Genomic DNA, 21,662 nt, shown 5'->3' with positions numbered 1-21,662 from the left:
CCGCTCAGGGTCCCCCGGGCCGTCCGCCACCGGTGCGTTCTCAGCAAGGCCCTGGGCCTGTCCGGGCCACACTTCCCTCGGGGGTCCAGTGAGGTGACAATCCCCTCATGGGGTAGGGGCAGCAGCAGAGCGAGAGATGTGTGAACAGCCAGAGGGCGCGCTCCAGGCGGCTGCCCCTCTCCTGCGGCCACCGCCCGCCCGAGGGAGTGATTGCTCCTAAAGCATCCGGGCCTCGGCCAAAGCCAATCAGCACGCGCGCCTGGAGCGGCGTGAGGCGGCCCCTGGAGGACCCGCTGGGGGTCCGGGCCGACTTCCCCACGGCCATGCCACCTGCGGGGTATGGCGCAGCCCGGGCGGGCGGCCAGCTTCCGGGGGCGCGCTGCAGGTGGGCCCTGCGGTCCCCGCTCTGGCCTTGCCCTTGCCCGGAGCTCCCTCCCGGCGGTGATCGCACAGCGTCTGCTGCCATCTGGTGGCGGCGCAGGGGCAGCTGCGGCGCAGCGCGGGGGAGGCCGGGGCGGGCTAGCGCGGGGTTCGCAGGTCCAGCACACAAAGCTCCCCCGTCGCGCCACGCGGCCGGGAAGCCCCAGGCCTCCACGCTGCTCAGCATCCCTTAAGCCCAGTGGGGTCCGGAGAGGGGCAGCACCGTGCAGTGGCCCGCGCCCGGCTGTTGGGTGACGCGCAGCAGGGTCTCTCTAAACCCGGCTTTCTCAGCTGGATAGGGGGCTGACAGAATCGCGCGCCTGCTGAGCCGGTTGGGGGAGGCTCGGAAAGCCCCAGACCCCTGTGAGTGCCGGGTCGACATTAGTCGTTGCTCTTGTGAAGTCCCGGACTCTCTCTCCGCCTGCCACTCATTTAGCGGTGCGTAGTGCTGGCCGTATCTGGATTTCCCGTTTCTCCGTCTGCGAACTGGGGGCGCAAGGCAGTCTCCTGCTCCAGATGAGGCGAAGGTGTGGGGACGGCTCCGCCTTTCCGAGGACACCAGCGCTTATCGCGCTGGGCTTTGGGGCGTGCTGCCTCCACGGTCCCAGCCGCGAATCTTTTTCCAGAACAAAAAGACTCTCCCAGCTGCTGCCCGAACATGGAGGCTCTGCCCTGGGGCTCGTACGTGGGCCACTTTCTGGGATTAGGGCATCTGGGCGCCTTTCCTGCAAACCCCTCCCCAGGGTCACAGACTAGGGGGTCCAAATCAGGGGACCCACTGAAGCAGATGGCTCATTCCTTTGGTAATATGGTGGGCGATTTAAGGAAAATAAAGTTTCCTTAAGAAAGAAAAGGCTGGCCTGGCTGGTGTGGGTCAGTGGATTGAGCGCGGGCCTGTGAACCAAAGGGTCACCGGTTGGATTCCCCGGCAGGGCACATGCCCGGGTTGCATGCCAGATCCCCAGTAGGGGGCGCTGGAGAGGCAACCACACCTTGGTGTTTCCCTCTCTTCTTCCTTTCCCCTCTCTAAAAATAAATAAATAAAACCTTAAAAAAGGAAGAAAGGAAGGAAAGGCTGTTTGGATCCATTCACGCACAGAGCCCTGTCCCGCAGCCTGGGGTCTCGTGTGTGTGCACACTGTGTCTTGCACACAATTCTCGCCTTAATTACTTTTCCACATGCAGCCAGAGGGGGCTCGGGAACCAGGCGTGATAGCCAGGTATGCCGGCGCGGGAGGGCGACGTCTCTGGCAGCTGCTGCCACTCCACCTAGGAAAACGCCGGCTCCGATTCAAAGGTATCAAATATTTGCCTAGCTGTTCAACATTTCTTCAAATAATATACTCGAAGCTAATTCATATCTAGACTCGACGTCTTCATCTCTCCCAGGCCTCCCTCCTGGATTATCGCGTCTCGTCTATTCTGGGAGAAAGCTGTCCTACATTCTAAGAATAGGCCCTGGAGCCCGGACACCTGCGTGCAGTCAGCAGCGCCTTTGTCTGTCTGGAGGGCTGCCCTCTGGGACAGCGGCAGCGGGGCCCAGAGGCACGCTCGGGAGACAGCCGGCGGGGGGGGGGGGGGGGGGGGGGGGGGCCAGGTGCGTGCAGGCCAGGAGGCTGGGCCCTCCTGAGCCATCCTGCTGGCTGCTGCCTTCCAAAATGGGGTGCGTCTACTCCCAGGGCTCCTCCCCAACCCTCCTCTCCACCCCCCAGACTGGGTCCTTGACCTGTGAGGGGAATACAGGCCTCTCACCTGAGAAGCCCGGGCCCTTCTCCCCCACATCTGACCCTTTTCCCTCCAAGGTAGAAGCCCAGGGTGTCTCTGTGTCAGCCAGGACCTGGCAAGAAGCAGGTGGCACGCTTACTCTGCCATTCAGGAGCGTTTAGTAAGGGGACTTCTTTACAAAGGGAATGCACGTGGGCTGGACACCCGGGCCCGGGGAGGAGAAGCCACCTGAATCTGGGGACCAAGGGGGCTGTGTAGGGAGTGCCCTCTGACAGGAGGCGTCCCCAGGAGGGGCACAGACCACCCGGTGGCTCTCCTGCTTCCGCAGTCTCCTGCTAGGGTCCCCCAGGTCCAACCCACCTAGAAGGCAGTGCTCTGTGTTCTGTGGAGGAGGTGCAGCGGGGATGCATTTGGCCTCTTGTCCCTTCCTTGCGACCCCTCCTGCTTGCCAGCCCCTTTCTGTCCCTCCACGTCAGGACCACTGTCCCTTTCCCTGACTTGCCTTCTCCTGGTTTCCCTCAGCTGTGTTCTGCCCATTCCAGGGCCAAGAAGACGGTGGGGGCGGGGCCCTGCACCTCTCACGTGACCTTCACTGCTGGAGGCCAGGCCCTGGGGATTGGTGGTGGTGACTCCAGGCTCTTCCTTTTCTGAACTGCTCTGAACAAGGCCCTTCAGCGTTGCTTCCATTCTGTTACTCAAGGGCTTCTCAGCTCCTTCCTTTCCCCCTCCTTGCCCCCTCCTTGCCCCCTTGGCAGAATTAGGAGGAGTTCTCAGCTCCCACCAGCAAGCCCTTCTGAGGTTCCTGTTGTGTGCCCAGCCTAGCCCAGGTCAGAGACACAGGCTCCTGTGGTCAGAGCACACGGTCCAGGTGGGGGCAGGACCACCCCATGCCCACATGGTCACTGACAAAGGGCACCCAGGGCCACCACGTGGGTTCCAGGCCATGTCCAGGGTGTCGTTATGGCCAGGAAGGGTTTAATGAGCTCTTGAAGGCTGAGACGGCAGGTTGTGTGTGAGCGCAGGTAAGCTCAGCTTCCTCTTCTGTCAAATAGGGGAACGGTCCCTGCCTCACAGGCTCGCTCAGCGTCCTTAGGGCGCTGCTGTTGTTCAGCGGCAGGGACTTCCGCCCCCTCCAAACATCAAAGGTAAGAAGGTGCGTCTCCCAGGTGGGGGCTCAGGGGGGTGCAGACCTCTGACAGTGGGGTGCACGGGAGCAGCAGGTGTCCACCTAGGCCTCCAACCCCAGCTCTGGGTTTAAATGGGACGAAGTGATTCCCAGAAGGCCTGTCCCGCCTGTGCGGTGTCTCCGCGGGGGACGGCGGTGACCGAGCTCCCTGCACCACTCCCCCGACCTGGCGGGGTTACATGGCCGGTGCATGCGGGACCAGTGTTCGTGCTGTTTGTGCTTATTCCCCAGTCTGTTGGCTGCGCTGCAGCCGATCCCCGTCCTGACCTTCCCCTTCCCTCATTAAGAGGGGTGTCCCCAGTGGGTCACCTGTGCCAGGCTCCGAGCAGAGTGGTGACGTTGCTGGGGCCCACCGTCCTGTGCCCTCTGGATGTGACTAAGAGAAAGGCACCTGCGGGGAAGAGAGAACAGGGTAGAAAACAGCCTGCTGGGTGCTCTTCTCAGGAACTCCCTCGTCCTTCGCGCCACCCAATGCTCCCCCTGCCCCCCCCCCCAGCCCCGGATGCCCTTTTGGACCTGCCAGGGCCTCCTCCCTCCAGGGCTTGCCCTTCCCACAGCGGCAAGTTTCTCCCCTTTAGGTCATTCTGGTCCCTGCTGCTGTGGGCAGCCCTGTTGTTTCCTGGGTCCTGCTTTTCCCTTGGGGACCCGCCTGTCACTGGGAGTCCATGTGGTCTGGGTGGGGCTAACCTGTGTGAGAAGTGGGGCAAAGAAGGGAGGAAGCCAGGGCAATCAGAACGCGGCTCAGGAACTGCTTCGGGGAATGTCCTCCTCTGAGCTGCCCTGGGCCATCACTGAGAACCTGTGTTGAGAAAGAAACCAGGAACCAGCTCCCAGGACAGCTGAGCCTTTGGTGAGAACCTGGGACCTGGTGTCCTGTTTGGGCCCTGGGTCTGGGGCTGCTGGGCTTTGCAGATAGACTTGTCCTTCTGTCCCCCTAAGTGTCCCTCCAAAGTAGCTGGGGACCCTCCCACCTGCCTGTGGCCGACGGAGCTCTAGGTGGGTCCCCAGCCTGGATTGGTCTCCAGAGGGGGCGCAGGGTCCAGCAGCCCTCCTGCTCCCACACAGGCTATCAGGGCTGGGGAGCTGGGTGGGGCGGGCTGGGCGGTGTGTCCAGGCCTCCTGCCCGTGGTGAGAGGCCCCAGTGGTGCGAGACCCGGGTGCAAAGTGTCCTGTGTGCAGACTGGACACACTGTCACCCACAGGGATGACCAGTGAGTACATAGGTGGCATCTACATAAGGCCCAAGTGTCCCATGTGCAGGGCTCAGCCTGGGGGCTGGGTGAGGGGCAGGCAGGGCGGCTCAGTGGCCTATGTGGCACCAACCCAGCCCGATGCCACCCAGCAAAGGAGCGAGACTTTCATCCCGAGAGTCCCCCTCGGTCCTCCTTGTCTGACTCACAGGAGGCTGGTTCTGGCTGGTGGGGGCATGTAGGCATGGAGCCTGGCCTCAGTTCCCCAGGGGATGTGCGGGGGGTAGGGCCCCAGGGAACAGCCTCCAGTCAGTGACCAGAGAAGTCGTGGACTGATAGCCCACCCTTCCCCGAGGAGGGCTGGGGCCAGGCGGGTGGGCGCTGAGTCCCGGTTAGTTTCGGCTGTGGGCGGTCTGCAGCAGGAGCTGGCTTCCCTCCCTGTCCTGCCTCACCATGCCCCGCCCTGCCACCTCAGGGGAGTCTGGAGGGACCATCCGGTGCTCAATCTTTTATCTGCAGTGCCCTAGGGGCCTAACTATTGCACCAGGTGACCTGCCCCAAGGAGACGGCAGTTACCTCTGGTCTTGGGGTCCTGTGGAAAGGACTTCCCCTGTGACTGAAGTTGCCATTTGGAAGAGTCTGTGGCCAAAGCCTGTGGGGGGAATGGGCAGAGGGAGACAAGGCTGACACAGGGAAGTCCCTGGTGAAGCCAAGGCCAGGGGACCAGCTGCCCCCGGAGCCAGCTCTGCGGACAGGGGCAGCGAGGGCGAGGCGGGAGCAGAGGGGGCTCCCCTGCTCCTCCTGCCCAGGAGTGGGGGTTTCTGGGAGCCCTCCTTTTCTTGCCAGTTTGGCTAAGGAGCAAAAAGGAACAATAGATTTAAATGGAAACAATTTGCATTTGTGATGAAGACAAGGAATATCTACCTTGCATTTTCCTAAAAAAGAAAAATTAAACCCGTTTTTAATTAACTGATAAACTATTAATCAAATTTTTGCAATGTTAGGTGACACATTATTCATTTAGATAGAATGACTGTGAACTTAAACTAATCAAATCTGATTTGCCCACATAGGCTTGATTGAAATACATTTTAACTAGCATATACAAAGAGAAAATCTTGGATTTCTTACCTAATCTTCAGAGTATACTGCTGAGTTAATAAGGGCATTTAAAAAAAAAAATGAGACCACCATTTCTTCATCTGCATATCAAAATCAAGAAGAACTTAATTGCAAAACACATATTCCTGAAATCTAATCATTACACTGCTTTAGGGTATTTTATTGAAGCACGTTAAATTATGGACAGAATATTAATGGTGGAGCTAATCAAACCCAATTAGTCACTTCTAACAATAGTCACATAAATATACAAGTCAGGTACTACGATACTGTAGCTATGATGTAAAATTGTTAAAATAGTAAACCTATAGGATATTCATGAAGCATTCACGTAGAATTTAAAGGCAAAAATGATGGGTTAAGTCACTTTGAAGAAAACAAGATGGGCAGTCCCCTACAGTATTTGACAAGAATTCGCAAGTTTTCCCACAGTCTTCAGGTTCACGGCATCCAGGGGATGAGCGCGTCTATAATTAATCAATCAATCAGCCAGTTCCCGTGAGGGGGCTCACCGTATTCATGACCCGGGATGTGAGCCTTGCATCCAAAGACTTTTCTTGGTCTTTTGTTTTCTGACTCGTTCGAGGCCTGGAAGGTCTCAGGTCCCCAGGCCTCAGGGAACCAGATGGAGGGGTGGGCACAGTGTTCTGGGTCTGGGGATGGGTTGTCCATGGGGTCTCCCTCCCTCCCCCGGGGACAGAGCCAGGTGGGACCTGGCTGGTGGACTTCCTCCTCCTCCCACAGATGGGGCTTTGGGGAAGGGAACTGCAGGGCTGTGGGGAGTCCCAGCAGAGGCCTGTGAGGGGTCTTGGTGGAAGATTCCAGGCCTCAGAGGGAGGCCGAAGGAGGTAGGTAGCAGCTGACCTGGGAGACCAGCTGCAGAGACCTCCCAGATTCTTCTCAAGCCCCCCAGCCGAACGGTCCCAGACTCCAGCCCTCAGGCATGCCTGAACCTGGGTCTCACCTTTGTCAAGCGGCTGCAGCCTCATGGTTCCCTTCACTGGCTCATGTCCCCTGGTGTCCAGTCCAGACCCCTCTCTGCAGGGGACAGGCCGACAGCCGTCTGCACCTTATCCTGTCGACCTCTGTGGAGCGGGGGACCCCATCCTTTCTGCACCCTCCCTCCAGCTTCCCCGAATCACCTTCCAAATAGACCACCTGCACCCCAGTCCCTGTCTCAGTTCTGCGGGACCCCCGCACCCGGGGTCTGCTGGATGCTATGACGTCATCTCACCCTAGTCATCTCACACTAGTGTGTGTTTTATCACAATAAATTTTATTTTATTGTGATAAAACACACACTAGTACACCTTTTAAGACGATAAGCTAGAGATAAAATAAGCGGTATTTAAAATAACATTTATTAACACACCTTTTCGCTCTCACCCAAATATTAATTATGATATTCTTGGTGAGTGCCGACGTGATTAAATGGGCTTCATTATTTCTGAAAATCTTGATTAACAGTTTGTGATGCAGCAATTTAGAAGCCTGGTCTGGTTCCATTTCATCTTAATACTCAGTTTCATGGTTTTGATAACGAAAAGGCTGCTTCAGAGAGGTATGTGGGTGCACACAGGGTGCTGCCGTCCCGTGTCACCCGCCGGCCAGCCAACACCGTCTTCCCAGGTGGCCGTCACTGATGGGGGGGAGTCGCAACGTTACCTTTTCTAGAAGATCTGTTTCTAGGAGAACTGCAGAGTCCAAGGGTTCATACATTCGCACATTTGAGGCGGTTTTCCCTCTCAGCCATGCTCCTTCCACCCACTGTTTATAAGCATCTGTTTTTCCTCGCAGTTTCCCACACCAGACGTGAAAATATTTAATTTTCATCGATCTAATAAATAAAATATAATATCTACTTGAATTTGCATTTCCCGAGCATTAGAGAAGCTTAGTAATTCTCCTTACCTGTTTTGGCCATTTACATTTCCTCTTCTCTGAACTGGGACTTCTTGTTCTTTGTTCACTTTTTTTTAAAAGGTTTTATTCACTTATTTTCAGAGAGAGGAGAAGGGAGGGAGAAAGAGAGGGAGAGAAACACCAGTGTGAGAGAGAAACATCGCACCTCCAACCAGGGACCCGGCCCCAAACCCAGGCACGTGCCCCGACTGGGAACAGAACTAGCTGCCTTCCAGTTCACAGGCGGCCCTCAGTCCACTGAGCTACACCAGCCAGGGCTCTTTGCTCACTTTCATAATAAGTATTTTTTTTTAAAGATTTTATTTATTTACTTTTAGAGGGGAAGGGAGGGAGAGAAACTTTGATGTACGAGAGATACATTGATCAGTTGCCTCTCACACGCCCCCAACTGGGGACCTGGCCCGAAACACAGGTCTGTGTCCTGACTGGGAATTGAACCAGCAACCTTTTCGTGCTCAGGCCGGCACTCAATCCACTGAGCTACACCAGCCAGGGGGTATTTTGTCTTTTTCCGATTATGTATAGAAGATTCTTACATTCTGCCTATTGACCTTTCATCTGTTAAACATATCGCAAGTATTTTTATTCTGCGGCTTCTTTTTAAACGTTTTAGTATCTTTGTAGACAGAAGTTCAGTGAAGTTACATCTGTTCTTTTTTTCCTGTCTGTTAGGTTTGCCTAACAATACTTTTCCTATCCAAAAAGCATTCAAAAATTCTACCATATTTTCCTCTATTATGTTTATAATGCTTTTTATTGTTTCGAATCTTTAAATCATCAGCCATTAGTTTGCAGTTATTGAATTACGTATAAGATTCTTTTTGAAACCAACAGGTGATTATTCCAACGGTGTTTATCAGAGAAATGCTCCTTTGCTACCTCCTTCCTCTTTCATTTAGGATACCAGACTAAACCCGACTTTAAGAATGGGTTCTAGAATTTCTCTTCTACGTCACTGATCTCTCACAGCCCTATGTCAACACTGTGTCGTCTGCCCGCTGCTTCTTAAACCGTATTTAGGTATTCGCAGGCCCCGTATTCCCAACTGCTCTCTATACAAGTATTTTATTCTTGGCATTTACACTTGAGATGAACTTGACACCATTAACAAGTTCATAACGCAGCCTATGTGGACGCTGTTTGGAGTTGCGTCACGTACAGAGATTAATTTGCGCGGAATCCCCGTCTGACAGCCCCAAGTCACGGCATACGATTTATATCTTGAGTTTTAGAAACCTTCATTTGAATGATCTTCTGGAAAAATTGTTTGGTTTTCACAGTGCTCATTAGGTTGAGTTCTAGACTTTGTTTTTGTTGTTCTGAAGTAAATCTAATGACATGAATTTTTTTTCTGATCTATTAGGCCCAAACCCAGGGATACAGTTTTCGTGACGCGATTACATTTCTTATACAGAATATACCTGCACGTACGGTACCTTTGAGTGTAATTGCCTGTGTTGTTCTCTGTCGCTACTGGTTGATGTCTGCAGGGCAGGAGCTCTATTTTGGTGACTTCGTATCTAATATCTGACAGACAGTAACAGCTCAAAACACCTTTGCAGAATGAATGAGTGAGTGAATGAAGGCAATAAAGTGATATTGAAGGGTGTACACAGAGAGGACAAGTGTCTTTTCCCCGAGTGTGTGGAATTATGATTTTCTGAATTAGGAAGTTCTTTCTGCTTTGCTGTATTTTAAAATTCTCTTTGTGATAACGTATTATCTTGTATTAATACTTAAAAAAGAGAAAGATGATTTTCACTTGGAAAAAGAAGAAAACCACAATGAAAGAAAGAGTTCCATAGGGTGCAACTCATATACTACTTGTGAACTTGAAAAAGAGGAAAGTGGCCCCGGCCGGGCGGCTCAGTTGGTTTGGAGCGACGTCCGGATGTGCCAAGGTTGTGGGTTCGATCCCAGGTCAGGGCACATGTAGGAATCAACCAGTGAATGCATCAAGAAGTGGAACAACCAATCGATGTTTCTGTCTCTCTCTCTCTTCCTCAAATCAATAGAAAACTAAATGAAAAAGAGAAAACTGTATACCTTCAGAGCGGCTAGGGAGGGAGGTGACTCACGTCTCTGGGTGACTGGTTGTCCCAACGTCAGAGGCTCCATACCACCCTCTGTGACGTGCCTCTCTCTGGCCCTCCCTGGGCCGCGGGAGGACAAGGCTGCCTTTGCTCCTAGTGCTGAGCTCCTGGCCTCAGCCAAGCCCCTGCCCAGGCAGGAGGAATTCGAGGGCAGCTGGGGAAGGACTTCCTCCCGGCCTGGAGGTTGTTCCTACGAGAGGATGATCTACAGTACATGTTGCTCCAATGCCCGGGACCCCCGAGGGAGGGCAGACAGGGGGCCACTGGGTCAATAATACATGCAGCTGGCCAGAGAGGACATCGACCTGGATTCCTCCAGAGGACCGACGCCTGGGACCCTGGAGCCCTGGCTTGCATGTAAATAACGAGCTGCGGCTCCGCCTGGCCTCTCGGTGTCGCTGAGGACAGTGAAACAAGCCCGAGAACGACAAATTAGAAAAATATGAGGGCACCGCTTATGGATCTGTGCCGGGAAGGGTAATTCATCAGGTTAATTTTGCTCGCTCCAGACAGGAGCACAGGGTGGGGATGTTTCTATACCGAGGTTAAAAAAAAAATCTTGGTATGATTATTACCTAGTAATGAAAAATAATAACATGTTTCTCAGGAGGAAGAGCGTCGCTGGAATCTCAGCAGCTGGCGATAGAGCCTGTCACACCGGGCACAGCGCCAGGCACTCGCCCTGGACGAGCTGATGACAGAGGTCGTGACCAGAAAGGAGGCTGAGGGTGTGTGAGCGGGGGAGGCAGGCCTGAGCCTGGGACGGGTGTGCAGGAAGGACGAGCTCCGCCTGCTTCCACATGTTCCCTCGAGGGCAGAACCCCGCTTGCAGGCGCAGCAACTCCCGTGCTGTGCTGGGGGCTGGACCACCCCCTAAACTTTTTTTTTTTAATTAAGACAATCTTGTTTTCTTAGAGCAGGTTTAGGCTCAGAGTATAAGGAAAGGAAGGGACAGAGATTTCCCATCACCGACATGCCCCGCCAGAGTGGGACATTTGTTACCACGATGGACCTGCACCGACATGTCCTTGTCACCAAAGTCCACAGCTCACGTCAGTGGTCATTCCTGGTGTGGTACCTTCTATGGGTTTATGTGACCATGCCATGTGGCCATCACTACGGTGTCACGCAGAGAAGTGTCACTGCCCTACACGCCCTCCGTGCTGTGCCTGCCCCTCCCTCACCCTGCTCCCCAACCTCGGCAAGCACCGGCCCTTCTACTCTCTCTGGTTCTACCCTTTCCAGGAAGGGGTCACACAGCAGGTGGGTTTTTCAGGTGGGCTTCTTTCGCTTGGTAACATGCATTCAAGTTTCCTCCATGTCCTTTCAGGTCTGACAGCTCTTTTTTTTTTTTTTAGTGCCGAATAGTGTTCCGTGGTCTGGACGCACCACGTATTTCACTCACCTGCGAAAGGACATCCTGGATGCTACCGGGTTTGCAGCATCGCGATTCAGCTGCTGTCGACACCCACGTGCAGGTTTTTGTGTGGACACCGTTCCCGACTCCTCTGGGTAAACACCGAGGAGCACGACTGCTGGACCGCGTTGTAAAAGTACGTTGAGTTTTGTAAGAAACCGCCAGACTGTCTCCTAGAGTGGCCGCATCCTCTGGCATCCCCACCAGCCGTGAATGAGAGAGAGTTCCTGTTGTTTCAAAGCCTCGCCAGCGTGTGGTGGTGTCAGTGTTTCCGATGTTGGCTGTTCTGCGGGGCGCGCAGTCGTGTCTCGCTGTCATTTTACCTTCCACTTTGTATGGAAAGTAGAAACATGCACCTGAGAAGACGAACTTGTGGAGTGCCCTCCTCCCCTTGCCCGTTCCCCAGCTGCAATATCACCAATTCATGGCCAGTCTCGCTTCATCCAGATCTGGAGGGGGGCCAGGACCTGTATCCCCTCCTCTTTACACACCCATGGGTGGGGGAGCCAGGAGCCTTGGTGAGAAGCCCAGCCCTGTGCAAGATTCCAGGGCCCAGAGAGCCAGGCCTGAACCTTGACAAGACCGACCTTGTCAAGGAAAAGGGAGAAAGGGGACACCAGGCTGGAGAAGGAGAAACTTGAGAGGCCACCAGAACATCTTCAAATTTTGGCCAAGCGATTCAGGAGCAGCAGAGTGTAAAAGCTCAGGAACTCCAGGGAGACAAATTAGGGGCACAGCTTGAGGAAAAACGTTGACGGCACAGAAAATAGTGTGGAAAGATTCTGACCAAACTGTGATGCTTCTGAGATTAGGGGGCTGGAACCCACGCTGGGGATTGTGGTCCACGGACACCTCAGCGTTATCTGAGTGTTTGAATTCTTTATTTCAAAGGAAAAGACATTCAGGTTTTGTCTCTACTATGAGCAACACAATTGCAAAAGAAGGCATTTTCTACAGTGACAACTGTCTCCTCAAGGAAGTTCCCGGTCACAGGAGATGTGTCCAGCGGGAGGTGCTGGATGTGGCAGGTGCCCCAAGCTGGGCCCTGGAAGAACCATCCAGACTTGGTTGAAATACAGAGCTCACGGTTCAGCAGGTCTGCAGGGGGGGCCAGGACATTTTTTTCTAATTTCCACAAAATTTGAAACTTCACTGGATATGGGACGATACTAAGAGATTATTAATGATACTAAGGGATTATTAATGTCCAACAGATATGTATAAAGATACTTCACTAATCATCATGGAAATGCAAATTGAAACCACAACCAATATAAACTCATACCTGTCAGGATGGCCATTGTACCAAAAAATACTGAAAGCTAACAACAGGTGGTGTTAAGGACGTGGAGAAGGTGAACCCCTGTGCACTATGGGTAGACATGTAAAATGTGCAGCTGCTGTGGAAAACAGTGTGCCCCCCCGCCGCCAAAAAAAAAAAAAGATAAAACTACCCTAGGACCCAGCAATTCCACTTCTGGTTATTTATCTGAAAGAGCTGAGATTGCTATCCCAGAGAGATGTCTGCACCCCCTTGTTCAGGGGCGGTATTACCCAGAGTCAAGATGCGTAAACAACCTGTGCGTCCATCTGGGGATAAAGACAATGTGGTGTAACATGCAATGAAATATTCATCTTTAAAAAAATAAGGAAATCCTGTCATATATATGTGACAACTGGATGAACCTTGAGGACATTGTGCTTAGTGAACTAAGCCAATCACAGAAGGGCAAATACTGCCAGACCCCCTTTAAGGAGGAATCGAAAGCAGTCAAAGTCAGAAGCAGAGGATAAGGTGGTTGCCAGGGGCTGGGGGAAGCGGAAATGGGGAGCAGCTACTCATCAGATACAAAGTCTCAACGGCACAAGATGAGTAAGCTCTAGGGACCTGTTGTATGACATAGTTCATGATATTGTGACTTAAACATCTGTCAACATCACGGCAATATAAAAAAGGAATTATTGTTACTGTAACTATTTCTTAGGTTTGATAATGATATTCTGGTTTTATTTTTACAAAAAGTATTTACCCTTTAGAGACCTGTGCTGAAAGAGTTACAAGTGGAATGATACAAAGTAGCAAATTTGCTTCTGAGCAGTGAGGTAGGGAGGCTGGGATGAAATGAAATTGGTCACGAGTTGGTGATTGTTAAAGATGGGCCATGGAAAGGTGGAGTTCATTACTCTGCTGTTCTGCTAGGAGGAAAATTTAAAAAGTGAGGCCCTTGTGGATGCCCGAGGAGCGGGGAGGGGCGTCTAGGGACAGGAAAGCAGGAAAGCCTGGTCATTTACATGGAGGCCGGAGTGATGCAAGGGAGTTGGCATGTACAGATCTGGAGGAAGTCTCGCAGGAGGAAGGTTTGGCCAGCGCAAGGACCCTGAGGCTGACACTGGTGGAAAGTGTCTGAAGAAGAGACTGAGAGGCAGGGGCCTGCGGGAGGTGGGAACGTGGGTAGATAATGCAGAACTCCAGTGAGGCGCCGGCGCTTCCCGGTTGTAGTGAGATCTGGGTCCTTACCAAAAGCTCACTCAGGCTGCCCAGCTGAGAATAGACCGGGGGGGTGTGTGTGCCAAGTGTCTTTGGCTGCCAGGGATGGAAATCCTGGTGCAAACCGCGGTAATCAGTCCGGAAATTCGCGGGTGTCTTTAACCGGAAGTCCGGAGGTAATGCAGGCTCCAGCGTTGGCGGATTCAGCCTAGGAAGGAGCGCTCAGGCTCTGCCAGCAACAGATTGGGGCGGGGGTGGGCAGCAGCCAATGCCCATTACGGGGGGGGGGGCACGAGTGGAAGCAGGGAGACCAGAGAAGCTCCTGAGATGGTTGAGGATGGAGAGATGATGGTGGAGAAGGTGCTCGGGGCTGTTTCAGCGGTGTTGAGGTGGGACCCGCAGGGAGGAAGGGAGCCATCGACACGGACCCTCTGCCCAAGTTGCCCTCGTTCCTCTGGAGCAATGGAAAAAGGGTGTATCAGGAGGGCGGACAGGCACCCCAGGGTGTCAGGTGCAGCTGCCTGCCAGCGCACTCCCATCTGCACACGACGAAGGAACAGGGCCACCGCTACCGTTAGGGTCTGGCGCAGAGATGGTTGTTAGTGCAAAGCCCCCTCCATGCAGTAAGCATTCATGGGGCGCCTACTGGATACAGTGGCCGCAGGACAAAGAGCACAGGAATACTAGAACAAGAGAAAAAGTTTTGTTCACACACAGCAATATATTAATATAAGTACCATACCTTTAAACAAGGAAACATTAGAATGTGTGCAGTAATTAATACACATGCAAATATAATTGCATCTCTTAATTCATTAAACAGGAACGGCTTCCACTTGCTACAGTTTAATGGCTGAAGCGACATCTTGAGTGCAGGAATGGTGCATGAGATGCAGCCCTGAACGCCCGGGGTGGGAGAAGGCGGGAATGTGGGGCACGAGGCTCAGTCTGTGCCCCGGTCCATGAGCGCTCACGGTGCGCGGACACCGATTAGAATCCAAGCTCTACGCGACAGTGGCGCACAGCTTCGGCCTCTGGCAGCCCAGCGCCACGTGACCTCCGGGGGCGGGGCGAGGGGCGGGGCCTCGCGCGCTTCCCGGCGTGCCGCGCGGGGCGGGGCGAGGGGCGGAGCCACGCGGGAGTTCGCTGCCGCGGGACGCCAGGCTCGGCTGGGCCACCGGACAGCGCCTCCGTTCTCCCGGGTTCCCTGCTGCTCGGGGCCGGCGGCGGCGGCGGGCGGCGGGCGGCGGGCGGCATGCGCGTGTGAGATGCGGCGGCGGGCAGCCGGGACGCGAGCCGCGGCGGAGCAGGCGGGCGAGGCCTCCTCAAAGCCGGGCGCGCAGTGCATGAGGGCGAGCACGCGGGCGCCGGGCAGCCGCCGGCCACGCCGCCTCCATAAACACTTGTTTAGGACTCGTTCGCCCCGCTGAGGCCCGGGCGCCGCCATGGAGGCCCCGCCGGACCCCGCGCCCCTTGCAGCCGCTTCGGCCTCGGCCCCGACCCCGCTGCGCGCCCCGGAGGTGGCGCGGCTCCGCGAGGAGCAGGAAAAGGTAACAGGCCGCGGCCCGGCCCGCGCTTCCGCCGAGTCTCCGGGGGCGCCCGCGTCCCCGCCCCGGTCCCGCCCCCCGGCCCAGCCTGGCGGTCGCGGCCCGGCCCGCTACCGCCCCGCTCTGGGGGAGCACTCAGCCTCCAGGCTGCGAGGGAGAAAGTGACGGGAGAAACTTTTGTCACGTGCTCGTGTTGTCTTTTGTCTGCAGCCCTTTGACCTCCGAGGGGGCGGGGATGCGGAGAGGGCTGCGACCCTCCGTGTCACTTACGTGTGAAAGAGGGTCACGCTGTCAACGGAAGTGGTTGCTAAAGTGTATACTCTGTATCCTCACCCTTCAACGTTTTATCAGGTTTGTAACGGAGCGGCGGGTGCACTTCCAGCGCCTGCCATGGAGCGCAGGGCCACGGAGATGCTCTCCCACTGCGTTTCCACGTCAGTCGGGTGACCAGTGGGCTTTACGCGCCCAGCGAGGGGGGAGGCAAGTTTCGCATTTCCTAATGGCACAGTCTATGAAGATGCCCCCACCCCACTGAAGCAACACTGCTTACTGCTTAGTGTCAGGTTTTTTTCCCTTGGATTCTGGAGCATTCCAGTTGTCAACTTCTCCAGAAACTTTGAAATCCTGACTCTGAAAAGCAACATTTAATTTACTTAAAATGTCCTGTGTCATGTTGCGAGAGAGGATCCAGGTTGAAAGGGTGAGGAAGTTGTTTCTAAACCCCAACAGGAGAGCCCCTGTTTCTGTTGGATGTACCTGCGCAGAAATGACCCCTGCAGTCAGGTCAGCGGGGGACGGAGTTTTCATAGCACGGAACACAGAAAACACAAATCCCCAGCCCTCGTTGGCTTGGAAGCCACCTGTTGTGGGCATTTTTCTGACTTGTGCTGCTTGGCCTGCATCAGTGTGCGCGCTGGCCCTTTCTGAGAGCCGTTTTCCTCTAATGGTATGTGTACAACTGCTGGGCTTTTAAACCCGGCTCTTTTCTAGATGGGGGTTTAAAAATTCATGCAGTTCGGCATGTTTAAGTTAGAAGACATTCATGGATCTTAATTTTCTTGAAGAGAAAAATACAAGGACAATGAAAAGATAGCTCTTTCTGAAACCAGTTTGTCCATTTTTGGTGAAGCTACTTACACTGTTGTTCTTGTAGAAACTGAAGCGGACTCCCAGACGATGGTGCTCCCGGAGTGGCGGTCGCCTCGGTTGCGGTGTCAGCGTGCATCCTGCCGACCTGGCCCGCCGCCTCCCCTGGCGCATTAAAAAGAGAGGTTCTGGGTTTCATTCTGACGCCAGTGCGTCTGGAACACGTGGGATCTGTGTGGGGTGCTCTGAACAGCCCTGTGTGGTGTCCAGTTACATCCAGAAACCACCTTTCGGGTTCGGTCCTGCGGCAGCCTGAGCAGCTGGTTGGAGTGGACATGGACCGTGCGCCCAGGGCCCTGTCCTGTGGCTCGGTGGTGCCAGTGCGGGCACACACCATAAGTGTGTGCGTGTGTCTGTCATGCTGTGTGTGGTCACTCCCGTCAGGATGCGGCCCCCTCCAGGAACAGACGAGGCTGCGTTTTAAAGGTTCCACACCAGTGGACAGGAGACCCGAGAGACAGCTGTACCGGAAAGGTTTGGTGTTGGAAAACTTCCCCCGGTCAGTGTCCAGTGTTGTTGTGAGGGACCTTATTCAGCTTTCAACCCAGCCCACCCGTAGGAACTGGAGTGAGGTCAGAGCCTGGGGACGTGGCTGGAGGGAAAGGGACAGATGGCACAGCATCCACGTGTTAGTGTGGCACTTGGGTATTGCGGGTGCGATTCCAAACAGTGCTGCCGCCGGGCCTGGCCTTGCCCTCCCGGGGCTCTGCGAGAGAGGACGGAACCTGGGGAAACGGAGCGAAGGGCCGATTTGACCTGCCCCCCCGGGGTGGTACCTGGCTGGTAGAAGCTGAGGAGAGACCTGGATTCCGCATGGGCAGGGCTGCCTTGGGTCCAGGGCGTTGGTCCCCTGCAGCCTTGGTGGAGAGGGGCTGAGGTGTGGCGGGTGAGTGTTGCTCCTCGGTCTGCTGTTTGTGGGATTTGATATGTTTTGCCGAGGAGTGTAGCAGGTTTCCCGAGGTTCCTCTCTGTGTCATCCTTGTTTACCCTCCCGAGTGCACGTAACAGGGATGATAAATCGTAACCGGAGGGGAAAAGGCAGGAGTGAGCCGCAACCCCAGAATGACCATATTTCTAGTGAACGGACCGTGGTTTTCAGCCACCACACCCATGCCAGGCCTTCCGCTCACTCCTTTCTGATCTAGCAAAGAGACACTAAGGAACAGTTCCTCGCAACTGTGCTTATAATGAAGGAGAAACTAAGAATCTAGCTCGAGGGCTTGGTTACGTAAGTCACGTCGGGGAGGAGGGTGCGGGCAGTGGAAGGGAAGAGCGTGTATGATGTGGTCACGGTTCTGTGTGTGCGCACACGAGTATCATCCACTTTCCAGAGAGGGCGTGCCACTGCGGTCCTTTCTCAGTTTACCTACAAGTGAGTGAAACTGGGTGGGATTTTAGTTTTTCCAATGAAGGATGTTGATAACAGTTCATTAGTTCTTGTAAAAACTGGGATGTTGTATCTTTAACTGCTGAATACTTTCTGTGCCTGAGAAATGGCTCCTGGCTAGTGTGAGCAGGGAGCCACGTTTATTTCTTGGTGTTTCCAGAGCTGATGGATACAATTTATCCAAACATCCATTCTCCATTTGCTTTTGTTGCTATTTTCTTTTTTCCTTGGAGGTTTTGTTTACTGGTAATTCTCTGTCAAAAGATACAGGGACAACAGGGAACTTGGATTAACAATTTTTTCTTTTAACCAAGTCTGTTTTTACTGCTCGCAGTAAAATACTTGGTGGAAAAATGAAGCTCCTTAGGAGCCTTTCCAGACGGACCCGAGTCACAGAAGTTAGGATCCGGGACTGCAGTGCAGCGTCGGGCTGTTTGGGGACGTTTCCTCCCGCAGCGAGCTTGTTACGTCTTGTTCTACCTTCGAATTACATCCTGTTGAAATTTTGGTCTCTTGGCTGAGGTGATATTTCTGTGATATCAGTATTTTATATCTCCAGAATCAGTTATCTTTCATTAGCAGAATTACTGAGATTTTATTGTAATGTGGAAAAGGAACTGTGTACTCTTGGTTTTGTAAGTTTATATGCAGGATGATAGTAACTTTGGGAAATTCATGAGAATAATATTATTTATTATTTCATTATAATTGTTACTGAGTGGCTCATGTAATTTTTACGCAGAATTTTGGAATAACTTACACTTTCTTGATACAGACCCTGGGGAGGTAAATGGATTGAGCAGGTATTTCAAAATGTTCATGAGGCGAAACAACAACTTGAGGCTTCCGTATTTCTCATGATGAGGAACCGCCTGCCATGCTTCCCGGACAGCGGCTCCTCTCTCCCAGCCCAGAGGCCCAGCCACCTAATTTTCAGCGGGTGTTTACTGGGTGCCTGCTGAGCCAGCTGTGTTCTGCTGAGGGTCCGGTAGTGAACAGACAGAGGAAGCCCTTGCTTTAGTGGGAGTTACGTTCCCGGGGGCAGACACGGAGCAGGCACATTAAGAATGTCCCGTGGGGTGTGCTCTGCAGGGCTGGCTGGGCAGAGAAAGTAAGTCAGGGGAGGGCGCCGCGGAGCGTGCGGAAGGCTGAGCAGGGGACAGAGGAGGGATGCTCTGTCTGTGTGGTGCGTTTGCACAGGGCCCTAAGGTGGGGGGCGCTCACGGCTCCAGGGCGGGTATTGGAGGGAGCACTGCGGTCAGGGCCCCCCATCAGGACTCAGGGCGTCAGGGCTGGAGCTGGGTCTCGGAGGGGTTGGGTTTTGTGTCTGTTAGATGAGGGGCACTGGGATGCGCTTGCAGGTCACACTGGTCTCAGGCGATAAGTGTCCACTTGTCACGTGCGGGGAAGGGACACTGGGGATGGCACTGGAGAGGGGGACCTTGTGTGTGCCAGGCGCTGTGACACGTTTGGAACGTGGGGTGAGAGTCTTCATTAGCTCTCAGTTTTTCAGGGGACAGTTGGGTTGTTTCTAGGTTTCGCCCTGAACTTTTTCTTTTTTTTAGCTTTGTGATTTTTTGAAAAATGTAACCTCTATTATGTATTTTACCGATTACCGTTGAGTCTCCATATGCCCCCGCCCTGAGTGTTCTCGTGGGTGTTTGCGCCTTCAGTTCTGCCCGTGTTGTGCGCTGGCCGCAGCACGTGGCACCCCTGTCTGCAGGGGGTGACGGCTCCGGCGGCCCCACACCCGTGCCCCCACTTGGCACTGTCATGTTTGCTAGCTGTTCTAGTCACGACTAATGAAGTTGGTCGCCTCTTCTAACCTTCATTGGATATTCGCATTGCTCTTTGGTAACATACCTGCTCACCTCCCGTCCATTTTCTGTTGGGCTGTTTGCAGTATTCCAGTCGAGTTACAGTAATTCTTTGTGTACTTCTGATGTGAGTACTTCTTCAGGAACGTTCTGTCAGTTTTTCCCTAGTCTGCGGCCTGACCTGACACCCCAGGTGGTGCCCTGTGCTGAGCAGGGGTTCCTGGGGTGGACAGGCGCTTCCGCCGCGGTTGGTGTCTCCCTGGTCGGTGTGTCCCCGCGGCGGTTTTCTGAGGTCTTTCCTGCTGCCTTGCCGAGGCTTTGTTGTTCTGCCCCCGAGATTGGTCTCCGTCCCCTGGAGGGGAGTTTGTGTGTGGTGGGGCGGAGGCACGCCTGACTTTTCCCGGAAGGACAGCCAGCCGCCCCGGCACCGTGGCTTGTAGGGAAGATGGTCCTCTCTGCGCTGGTTGCCATGTCTGTCATCGGTCAGTGACTGTCCCCGCGGGCCTCTGTCTTGGCCCTGTTCCATCGGCCTGGTTGTCCGTTCTTGCCCCAGACCTACACTGATCATCACCGCTTTGCGAGTCCCCTGGAAACTCGGTGGAGTCTGTTTTGTTGTGGTTCTCAAGTTGCCTTATTTTACCCTTTCCCGTCCGTGCGCTGTTCATTCTCCTTGCCGTTGGCACTGGCCAGGGCTTCTAGTGCGATGCGGAGTGGAGGTGGGGGTAGCAGGTGACAGGGGTGGACTTAGCCCCCCCCCCTCCCAGCTGGTTCGAAGGCCTCCTCCCCTCCTGCCCTTGGCTGCTGCCTCCTCATCCTCAGACCCTTGCTCCCAGGCTCCTGTGCAGCCTCAGCTCTCGCCTGCTTCGCTGAGCTGGCCCCCTCGCAGCGCAGGCTCCTTCATCTTTTCCCCGATCTCCACGTTGTACGTCCCCTTTGGGACACCCGTTGTCAGCCACACCGTTCGGACCAGACCCCTGCAGCCTGGGGACTCACCTCTTCCCGCTCGGTGGGCGGGGTCCTTCCGTTCTTCTGCGGGGCGCACACCTTTCTCCAGGGCTCCTGTCTTCTCTTAGCTGGAGCTCACAGGGAAGGTAATGGTCAGATTTGTCAGGTAGGTGTTCCTAGGTTTGATGTTGCCAGTCTCTCTAACATCGGCGCTCTGATGTTGCCTCGTCAGGCTTTTATTTTCACAGTTTTCATCTGTGAGCACGTGACATCTGTCTGTCTAGGTCGTCCCCCCCATCGCGCGGTTGTGGCCATACGTTTTCCACTTGTTAAATTTGTTGTTATTTCTTTATTTTTCTCTTATGTTAATAAAATATTTTAAAAGCTCAGCTTTGTGTTTATATGGTTTTTACTTTCCTCTTAGTTGATACCTTAGAGATTACAGTATGTATTCTCTTCCGCTCACAGTCTGCCTTAAGTAGGAAATTATTTGCTGCTCCGAAATTGTCTTTGGTGGCGCAGTTTCATGGACCAGCCCTCTGTTTTACCTGGTTTGTAACCCTGGAGTTAGGGTTGTTACTGTTTAAACGTTACATTTTACTTTGCATCTCACCCTAAGCGGGTAGCTTTTCCTGGACACTTTATGGATGCCATTCCACTTCTCAGACTTACTTTACTTCTGTTCGTTTTCCCTCGGTCTTACTGGTTTTTCCCAGAAGAATTTTGGTATATTTCCCCCTCTGCTTTTTCGCAGGATTCTCTTCATCTTTGGTTTTTCGGCATTTGACTATGATGCTCCTAGATGTGCTTTTCCTCGTGTTCAACCTGCATTAAATATGCACACTTTCTTGAATCTGTAGTTTGGTGGCTTCTGTGAGTTTAGAAAATTTGTATCCACTCTTCAAGTAAAGGCTTTGTACCACTGTCCCTGTCCTCTGCCTTTGGTTCTCCGCAGACACGTGATTAGGCGTTTGCCTGGCCTCTCCCTCGTTTCCTAACCTCCTCCTGCCCCGAACGCCAATTTGGATACCTTCCATTGACCTGTACTCCGCTCACTAATCCTCGGTTCCTGTCTGTTTAGTGTGCTGGTGTAGCCACCTACGAAGTGCTCACTCGTGGCTCCTTTCTTTTTTGTTTCTAGAACTTACGGATTGACATTTTTAGTGGACTCCGCCTCTGTTGCCATCTCCAGCCTCCCCTCTGTTTCTGTGATGCATTAACTGTAAAGTGTCTGCAGTGTTTTAAGTCAAGTTAGG

General features: G+C 53.8%; 1 protein-coding gene and 1 long non-coding RNA gene across 2 annotated transcripts in view; both read left to right on the top strand.

Annotated features, from left to right (window-relative positions):
• The first annotated feature begins 2,021 nt into the window (after positions 1-2,021).
• Positions 2,022-13,795, top strand: LOC123478799 (uncharacterized). The gene is made up of 4 exons (XR_008425859.2): positions 2,022-2,083; positions 10,267-10,387; positions 10,580-10,922; positions 11,018-13,795. It is a non-coding gene; the product is annotated as an uncharacterized lncRNA (long non-coding RNA).
• An 894-nt stretch (positions 13,796-14,689) lies between these two features.
• URI1 (URI1 prefoldin like chaperone) overlaps positions 14,690-21,662 on the top strand; it is a 39,200-nt gene continuing 32,227 nt past the window's right edge. Inside the window, exon 1 of the mRNA XM_053915100.1 lies at positions 14,690-15,114. Within this exon, the coding sequence (XP_053771075.1) occupies positions 15,010-15,114 (105 nt within the window). The 5' untranslated portion in view covers positions 14,690-15,009. The remainder of the gene's footprint in view (positions 15,115-21,662) is intronic.

Source organism: Desmodus rotundus, chromosome 12 (genome assembly GCF_022682495.2).
Source record: "Desmodus rotundus isolate HL8 chromosome 12, HLdesRot8A.1, whole genome shotgun sequence".
Taxonomy (NCBI): domain Eukaryota; kingdom Metazoa; phylum Chordata; class Mammalia; order Chiroptera; family Phyllostomidae; genus Desmodus; species Desmodus rotundus.
The sequence above is the reverse complement of the archived record's forward strand: the minus strand, read 5'-3'. Positions and strand labels throughout refer to the sequence as shown.